This window comes from Colobus angolensis, unplaced genomic scaffold (genome assembly GCF_000951035.1).
Source record: "Colobus angolensis palliatus isolate OR3802 unplaced genomic scaffold, Cang.pa_1.0 Scaffold14, whole genome shotgun sequence".
Classification (NCBI taxonomy): domain Eukaryota; kingdom Metazoa; phylum Chordata; class Mammalia; order Primates; family Cercopithecidae; genus Colobus; species Colobus angolensis.
The window spans coordinates 17072237-17082109 of NW_012114488.1; the positions used below are offsets into that span (position 1 = coordinate 17072237).

Consider the following 9873-nt stretch of genomic DNA (forward strand, 5'->3'; position numbering starts at 1 on the left):
GGCCGAGACGGGCGGATCACGAGGTCAGGAGATCGAGACCATCCTGGCTAACACGGTGAAACCCCGTCTCTACTAAAAAATACAAAAAACCTAGCTGGGCGAGGTGGTGGGCGCCTGTAGTCCCAGCTACTCCGGAGGCTGAGGCAGGAGAATCGCGTGAACCGGGGAGGCGGAGCTTGCAGTGAGCTGAGATCCGGGCACTGCACTCCAGCCTGGGCTACAGAGCGAGACTCCGTCTCAAAAAAAAAAAAAAAAAAAAAAAAAAATTTATTACTCATAAATTACAGATCCCTTTTTATTGATACATCATATTTGTACATATTTATGGGGCACATGTAGTATTTTGATACATGTATACAACCTGTAATGACAAAATCAAGGTACTTAAGATGTCCATCAGCCCGAACATTACTCATCATTTGTGTCGAGAACATTTCAAATCTTCTCTTCTAGTTATTTTGAAATATATATTGTTGTTAACTACAGTCACTCCTGTATGCTATCAAACACTAGAACTTATTTCGTCTAATTGTATGTCTATATCCATTAACCAGTCTGTCTTCAAATCTTCTTGGAACCCTTCTCATACACCCTTCCCAGCCTCTAGTAACTACCATTCTACTTTTTATTTATTTTTTTGAGATGGCATCTTGCTATGTTGCCCAGACTGGAATCAATCTCCTGGACTCAAACAATCCTCCTGCCTCAGCCTTCCATGTAGCTGGGACTAGAGGGGTGCATCATGACTCCTGGCTAAAGGTGAACTTTTTTTTAGTTCTCACATCAGTAAGAACATGTGATATTTGTCTTTCTGGGCCTGGCTTATGTAACATAATGATCTCAATTCTATCCATGTGGCTGCAAATGACAGAATTTCATTTTCATAAAAAATAAGGCAGAACAGAATTCCATTGTGTATATATATCACATTTTCTTTATCCATTCATCCACTGATGTATACTTAAGTCATGATTCCCTATCTTGGCTATTATAAATAGTGCTGCAATAAACATGGGGGTGTAGGTATCTATCTTTGATATATTGATTTCCTTTCCTTTGGATAAATACCCAGCAGTGGGACTGCTGTATCATATGGTAGTTCCAGTTTTAGGTTTTTGAGAAACCTCCGTAGTGTTTTGCATAATGGCTGTACTAATTTACATTCCCACCAACAGTGTATAAGAGTTTCCTTTTCCTTGCATCCTCACCAGCATTTGTTACTGTCTTTTCCATAACAGCCATTCTAACTGGGGTAAGATGATTGCCTGTTGTGGTTTTGATTTGCATCTCCCTGATGATTAGTGATGTTGAGCATTTAAAAAATATATCTGCTGGCCATTTGTATGGCTTCTTTTGAGAAATGTCTATTCAGATATGAAACTTTTTTTCTTGTTGAGTTCCTTATATATTTTGGATATTAGTCTCATTTCATGAATAGTTTGCAAATATTTTCTCTCATTCTGTAGGCTGTCTCTTTACTCTGTTGTTTCCTTTGCTGTGCAGAAGCTTTTTAGTTTACACAGTCCCTTTTGTCTATTTGCTTTGGTTGCCTGTGCTTTTGAGGTCTTAGCCATAAAATTTTTTCCCAGACCAATGTCCCAGAGTATCTGTCCTACAATTTTTTTTTTTTTTTTTTTTGAGACAGGGTCTCACTGTCATCCAGGCTGGAGTGCAGTGGTATGATTATGGCTCACTGCAGTCTTGAGCTTCCAGGTTCAAATGATCCTCCCATCTCAGCCTCCCAAGCTACTAGGACAACAGGCATGCACCACCATGATTTGCTAATTTGTAGAGATGGGGTTTCACTATCTTGCCCAGGCTGGACTCAAATTTCTGAACTCAAGTGATCCTCCCATCTCAGCCTCCCAAAATGTTGAGATTAGAAGAGCAAGCCATCATGCTCAGCCTGTGTGTCTGTTTTTATACCAATACCACGCTGATTTGGTTACTAAAGTTTTCTAGTATTATTTTGACTTCAGGTAGTGTGATGTCTCCAGTTGTTCTTTTTGCTCAGGATTGCTTTGGTTATTTAGGCTCTTTTGTGGTTCCACATGAAGTTTAGAATTTTTTTTCTATTTCCATGAAGAATGTCATAGGTATTTTGTTATGAATTGCAATGAATCTTTAGATTGTATTGGAAAATATGGCCATTTTAACAATATTAATTAATTTTTCTGATCCATGAACATGGGATGTCTCCATTTGTCTATTTCCACTGTCTACTTTCGTTAATTTTATCAGTAATTTCTGGTTTTCCTCCTATAGAACCTTTACTTCTTTGGTTAAATTTATTAGTATTCTTTTTGGTAGCCATAATAAATGGGACTGTGTTCTTGTTTTCTTTTTCAGCTAGTTGTTATTGGTGCACAGAAATGCGATTGATTTTCTGTGTGTTTTTAAAAAAATCTGCAACTTTACTAAATTTGTTTATCAGTTCTAACAGTTTTTTTTGCTGGAGTCTTCAGGTTTTTCCACATATATATCATGTCATCTGCGAAAAAGGGACAAATTGACCTCTTTTTTCCCAATTTGGTGCCTTTTCTTTCTTTACCTTGCCTGATTGTTATGGCTAGAACTTTCTGTACTATGTTAAGCAGGAGTGGTAAAAATGGGCATCCTTGTCTTTTGAGGTATGGTCCTTCTGTGATTAATTTGTCAAGAGTTTTTATCATGAAGGGACATTGAATTTTACCAAATAACTTTTCTGTGTTAGCTGAGATGATCATATGGTTTTTGTCTTTCATTCTGTTGATGTGATTTATCACATTTATTGATTTGCATACAATGAACAATCCTGGCACTCCTGAAATAAGTTTTTTTTTGAGACAGGGTCTCACTCTGCCACCCGGGCTCGAGTACAGTGGCATGATCTCGGCTTACTGTAACCTCCGCCTCCCGGGCTCAAGCCATCCTCCTACCTAAGCCTCCCAAGCAGGTGGGACTACAGGTGCATGCCACCACACCCAGCTAATGTCCTCTCTCTGTTCCAGGATCCAATCTAGGACACCACACTGCATTCAGTTGCCATGTTTTCCCAGGCTCCTCTGGTCTATTTATCTGTCTTTCCTTGCTTTTCATGACCTTCGCAGTCATGAGTACTGATGAGATAACCTATAGGACAACTTCCAATTTGGGTTTGTCTGATGTTTTTCTCATGAGTAGACTGGGGTTATGAGTTTTTGGCAAGAATATCACAGAGGCGAAGTACTTTTGTTATCACATCAAATGAGGGGGCACATGACACTCACATGATGTAATAACTGGTGACATTAAACTTCATCACTTGGTTAAGGTATATCACTTGGTTATAGAGTTTGAAGAATGAATAGTCATGTATCCACCAACCCAGAACTGTTACAGAGAAATTCCTTCACTCTTAAAAAGTTCCCCTGTACATCCCCTTTGCAGTCAATACTTCCCTCTCTCCTAAACCCTAACAACCAATAGTCCACTTTCTACTTCTATAGTTTTGTCTTTTCCAGAATGTCATGTGAATGAAGTCACACAGTTTGGATCCTTTTAGGTCTGGCTTCTTTCACTTAGTAAAATGCTTTAAAGATTCATCCATGTTATGTGAATCAATTGTTTGTTCCTTTTTATCACTAAATGTTATCAAAGTTTATCCATTTCCCTGTTGAGTGGACATCTCGGTTGCTTTATATTTTTGGCAATTATGAATAAAGTTGCTATAAACATTTGCATACAGGTTTGGGTGGACCTAAATCACTTAGGTAAACATACCTAGGAGTGCCATCACTGGGTCGTACTCTAAGTTTAGTGTTCTGAGAAACTATCTGTCTTCCAAAGCGACTGTACTATTTTGCATTCCCACCAGCAAAGAATGTCAGTGCTGCTGTTTCACCTCTGGTCAATATTTGTTATTGTTAGTCTTGTGAACTGTAGTCATTCTAATAGGTATATAGTGGTAGTTCTTTGTAGTTTTAATCTGCATTTCCCCAACGACATATAATGGTGAATATTATCTTTTCACGTGTTTGCCATCCTTATATCTTCTTTGGTGAAGTGTCTGTTTAGGTCTTTTCACCATTTTTAATTGGACTGTTTGCTTTCTTATTGTTGATTTTTAATAATTCTTACATATTTTATACACAAGTCCTCTATCAGATAGGTAATTTGCAAACATTTTCTCCCAGTCCATGACTTGTCTTTTCATTTTTTTAACACTGTTTTTCACAAAGTAAAAGTTTTTAATTTTGACGAAATCTAACATTAATTTATCTTTTCATGGATCATGCTTTCGGTGTCATATCTGCAACTTCATTGCCAAACTCAAGATTGGACACATTTTCCCTTCACTTTCTGCTAGAAGTCTGATAGATTCATAATTTACATTTAAGTTTCTGAAGCATTTTGTTGAAAACAACCTTATCTGTGAAGAAGATGCTGTTTAGAACTTTCATTGCTAGAGAGCTGTCAATGCCTGATTTCAAAGCTTCAAAGGAATCTGTTGGCAGGGTTAGTTAATGCTGCTGGTAACTTGAAGTTGAAGCCAATGCTCATTTGCCATTCTGAAAATCCTAGGGCCCTTAAAAATTATGCAAAATCTACTCTGCCTGTGTTCTATAAGTGGATCAAAAAAGCATGGCTGACAGTATAGCAGTTGTAGCACGGTTTACTGAATATTTTAAGCCCATCGTTGAGACCTACTGCTCAAAAAAAAAGATTCTGTTCGAACTATTTCTGCTCACTGACAATGTACCTGGTCACCCAATAGGTCTGATGGAGATGTACAAGAAGACTAATGTTGGTTCCCTGCCTGCTAACACAACATCCATTCTGCATCCCACTGGGTCAAAGAGTAATTTTGACTTTCAAGTCTTATTATTTAAGAAGTGCATTTCATAAGGCTATAGCTGTCACTGAAAGTGATTCCACTGATGGATCTGGGCAAAATATATTGAAAACCTTCCAGAAAGGATTCACCATTCAAGATGCTCTCGCCTTCTCTCATCTGTAACTTTTCATTCCAACAGTAAAAAATCTGGGAATCTCCTAATTTTCACCTCAGAAAATTACAAATGTAAAAGGAGAAATAAATTTGTTTTGAGAGGAAATCAACTTATTGAAATAACTATGTTATTCTGTTTTGTTCATAATATCAAAGGCTCTATAAATAAAGAACTTTAAAGCAGTACCAAATTCACCCAGAGAAAGCTCTGCTTGCAATATTTTTCAGGTCATGTCACACAGAGAAATATAACAAAGCTTGCACAGCCCACTGAGATAAAATGGACAAGGATGTTCATTAGTGGAGGTGAGGGCTCAAGGGACTTAGGAATCCGTCTGGAATGCTGAGAGACCAACACCTCCACTAACTTAACAGCTATTCACCTCATCAGGGAAGTGCTGGACTAAAGTAACAAGGCTCTAACAACTCCGGGGATTTCTAGAATTGTGTATCATACACCATTCCTAAAATATAAAAAGTAACATTAAGGTCTGAGGTTAAAAAAAAAAAAAAAAGCATCACAATACATATCAATTGCTAAGCAATGTAAAGGGTTCACTTTTGCAGTGGTCTGGAACTAAACCCACAATATCTTTTAGGTAGCCTGTATACTAAAAACCATCAAACCGTCTTCTTTAAATGGATATAAATTATAAGTCAATAAAGCTGTTACTAAAAAAATGTTTTTCTGAGATGCTTTTTCTGACAATCTCTAATTCCACTTTGCATATATTTCTTTTCATTCTTTAGTCACTCAATATTTATTTTCTAAATCTTTATTATTTTGTAAATCACTGACTATACAACACTTGTTTCAAACATTGATTGAAAATTAACCTTACTTTTCCTTCTTGCTTTTCGGAACTTGACAGCAGCCAGATTTATTAAATTCATGCCATAAAGATTGTAGTCAATGAAGAGCTGTAGGAGGTAGGGAATATGCGCTTCATGAGGCTGGTAAAATTTATTCATTATGGCTCCACTTTGCAAAAGTTCACATATCCTAAATTAGAAAAAAAAAGTTTTATCATAAAATTATGTTCCCTAAAATGTTAAATATAGAAATATAGAGAACAAAATACTTATTAGCACACAAAATTTTCATCTCAATTTTACTGGAAATTTGTATTTTGTTAGAAATTAAAAGTTTCAATCAAGTTTTAAAGTAAGCAACATGTTCTGAATAACAAAAACTGCATGGATGAAGAATATTTTGTCTTAAGCCAACTTGATACTATGTTTAAAAATTAAAATACCAAAAGGTTTTTAAAATAAAATTTTTCTTTTAAAAATAACAAATAATTTTGAAAAGATTAAATATTCAAAAAGGGAAAGAAATCATTACTTATAATCCCAACACTCAGAGGTATTGCCATTTTGATATTTTTCTTCCCTGAGTTTTTTTTTTCCTTCACGATGACGAATACAAACAACAGACAATTATACACAGCATAGTTAAGTACTACGTGGGGAAATATATTAAACATCTAGAAAAGATACTAATCAGATAGAGGTGTAGAGGATGTTTCTGCAAAACCTTAGAGAAAGTCTCTAAGCAAGAGACTAAAAAAGAGGCACTTTTTTCTCTGAAGAGAGGGAAGAGTATTCATGTAAATAAAACTGCACATGTAAAGGGTCACGAGAAAACATGGCTTATTCAGGAATTGAAACCACTGAGTAAGACTGTGACCTAGTGTCAGAGGCGGGGATAGAGAAGTAATGAGAAGAGTGAGCATGCAGAGCCTGTTAAGACATCTGAAGAGGTAGTGAAATTTGTCTGAGAGGTGAACAGCAGAAAAGCGACATCACCAGACTAGCTATAGAACACAGAAGACTACAGGTAAGGAGTAAATAGGCTGTTGTGGAAAAACTAAGGATGGTGGCTACAACAAGGATTATAGAAATGTATTGATCAGGAAACACATAAGAGGTGAAATGATCAGGCCTTGATGACTAACTAGATGTGAAGGGTGAGATAGAAAAGGGGCTGAGGGTGATGCCTAGATTTCCTGCTTAAGCAGCTGGTTAGTGGTGTCGCAATTATTTGAAAGGGGAAGAACTGTAAGAAAAATTGTTTTGTTTGGGATTTTTTGGAAGGGGAATAAGGATAAACTCAAGTTAGACACAAGGGCATTTAGGTATAGTGGGGATCCAATAATAATATTGGAAAAGAATCACAAAGAAAATAATAATCATTTTATTAACATAGCAGAGGTAACTAACATATTTCTGATCACTATATATTGGATACTGCGCTAAAGTACTTTATTACAAGTAACGTTTATTGCAAGTCTGTGGTACGATCATCTCTATTTTACAAACAAAGAAATTATCTCAGATTTAAAAATCACACAAATAAAAGGCAGGAGAGCTCTGAGGTGGGAGGACCTCACTTGAGCCTAGGAGTTTCAGGTTACAGTGAGGTATGATGGCGCCACTACACTCCATCCTGAGCAACAGAGCAAGATCCTGTCTCTTAAAAAAACAAAGGGGCTAAAATTCAAATCAAATTTTCTCTGCCTTGTGAGCCCTCACTCATAACCATTAGGCTATTCCATCTACCCAGTAGGTGGTTTGATATATTGTTTAGAAGCTCTAGAGAGAAATTAGGCTATTCATATTCATTTGGAAGTCAAAAGCATAAAGATAAAGAAAAACCAAAACCAAACAAACCCATGGGAGTAGATAAGTCTGTAGAGGGAAGAGAAAATATGCAGAGAAAAGATGAAAGTCTAAGGCAGAATTCTAAGACGCAACCATAGATGTTAAAAGGGAAACCAACAAAATGGCAGAAATACGAATGATCAGACTGGTATGAGAAAAACGAGAGGTGGTATATATCACAGAAGCTGACATTTAGGATTGTTTTAAGGCATCAAAAGCATCACCATGAGTTCAAAAAGTAAGGACCTAAAATTGGATTTAGCAACACAGAGGTCATTAGTGAAAGCAATTTTCAGTAAATGGTTGGGGTAGAAGCCATATTGGAGTAAATTAAAGAGTGAATGGGAAAACCGAGAACAGTGGCTCGTTCCTGTAATCCCAGCACTTTGGGAGGCTGACGCAGGCAGATCACTTGAGGTCAGGAGTTCTAGACCAGCCTGGCCAACATGGAGAAACCCTGTCTTTACTAAAAATACAAAAAAATTAGTTGGACGTGGTAGTGGTGCCTGTAATCCTAACTACTCAGGAGGCTGAGGCAGGAGAATTGCACGAACCCGGGAGGCTGAGATTACAGTGAGCTGAGATTGTGCCACTGCCCTCCAGCCTAAGCAACAGGGCAAGATTCCGTTTCAAAAAACAAACAAACAAACAATGAATGGGAGGTAAGAAGCTGGATACACAAAGTATAGATAAATCTTTCAAGGAGAATGGCTATAAGAGAAAGGTGTTTCTATGAGTATGAACGTGTGCGTATAATTAGCAAAGTTTTATTAATATTAAAATAGAATTGAAAAGAAAGATGGGAATAGCCAATAAGATGGAAGAGATTCTTGAAAACATCAAAGACCTCCTGAAAAAACAGTACTGAGTACACCTCCAAGGCCACTTTTACCCTAGCTTGCTACTATACATAGTGAAAATCCTTGTTTTGAATCTAAAAGGATGACTAAAATCTTCCATATATGTGCCCTTCCCTGTCCTCAATAACCTGGGCTCCAAGATGATTGAGAGGATAAACTAGAGGCAGGGAGACTAACTGAGAGAAGAAAAAACAACCAAAACCAAAACCAACAAAAAACCTGGAATATAAAATTTCACCAACATCTAGTAGAGTCAACAGGTTTCTGAGATCTCAGAAGCCCTCTTGCTCTGGACTCACTCCTACACATTTCTCCTTGCTTTGAAGCTAAAGAGCAACTTTCCCTTAATGCTGAACTAAGGTCTGGCCAGAAGAGGGCTAACATCATACACGGCAGCATAATCTCTCCTTACTTACTTCTATGAACTCTCTAATCTGTAACAGGAAAGAAGCAGTTGGGAGCCTCCACCTCTAAAATATCCTTCATAGAGTTCAAGCCACTGGTCTCTCCCTATACACATACATGTGTATTTTACGATCTCTATCTTTAATAAGACAACAAACTATAGAGGGCTTCTTTCTAGATTTTTTTTATTATTAAAATACTTAAATGATAGTTATTCATGTTTTGGTTTCATTTATCTTTGTACCTTTTCACCACTGCAGGATTGTAAAGATAGATCTTCATAAAGTGTCTTTCTTTCTCATGATAACCATAAAAAGGCCTGAAATATAAGAAAAAGATACACAAATGATTTTCATAATTCAGAGATGGAATAATGCAACTTACTGCCCTAATTAGATTCAGCTGGCCAAATTCAGTCTTACGTTTAATATTATCCACCCCTGCAAAAAACAATTAAAAAAAACCCAAACCTTTCAGTTAAACCTAGCACAGGTTAACATATGAAATACTGAAGCTTTTTTAAAAAGTGTAAAAAATATCACTTTCTTTGCATTACTGATGATGGGAATTAAAAATTATCACTCTGAAAAAACTATGGACAAAAAGGAAGAGCAAACGATCCAACCCTGAATCTCAAACATTAAGACTTTTTAAGTGGTTTTTTGTTTTCTTTACTCCACATATAAGAAAACATATTTTTGTTTGCTTTACTCTACATATGAGAGAAACAGACCTTTCAGTCACCTTCTTCTGGCTCTCATTTTTTTTGTTAAAAACTGAAGTTCTGGCCGGGCGCAGAAGTTCACGCCTGTAATCCCAGCACTTTGGGAGGCTGAGGCAGGCGGATCACAAGGTCAGGAGATCGAGACCATCATGGCTAACATGGTGAAAGTCCGTCTCTACTAAAAATATAAAAAATTAGCCGGACGCAGTGGCGGGCGCCTGTAGTCCCAGTTACTCGGGAGGCTGAGGCAG

At 37.0% G+C, this 9873-nt stretch overlaps 1 protein-coding gene across 3 annotated transcripts in view; it reads right to left on the reverse strand.

Moving 5' to 3' along the window:
• REV3L (REV3-like, polymerase (DNA directed), zeta, catalytic subunit) overlaps positions 1 to 9873 on the reverse strand; it is a 185017-nt gene that overhangs the window by 97948 nt on the left and 77196 nt on the right. For all 3 annotated transcript variants that reach the window (XM_011935019.1, XM_011935020.1, XM_011935021.1), the window contains 2 exons: positions 9143 to 9217; positions 5812 to 5972 (listed from right to left, as the gene is read on the reverse strand). In XM_011935019.1, coding sequence (XP_011790409.1) covers positions 5812 to 5972; positions 9143 to 9217 — 236 coding nt within the window. The remainder of the gene's footprint in view (positions 1 to 5811; positions 5973 to 9142; positions 9218 to 9873) is intronic.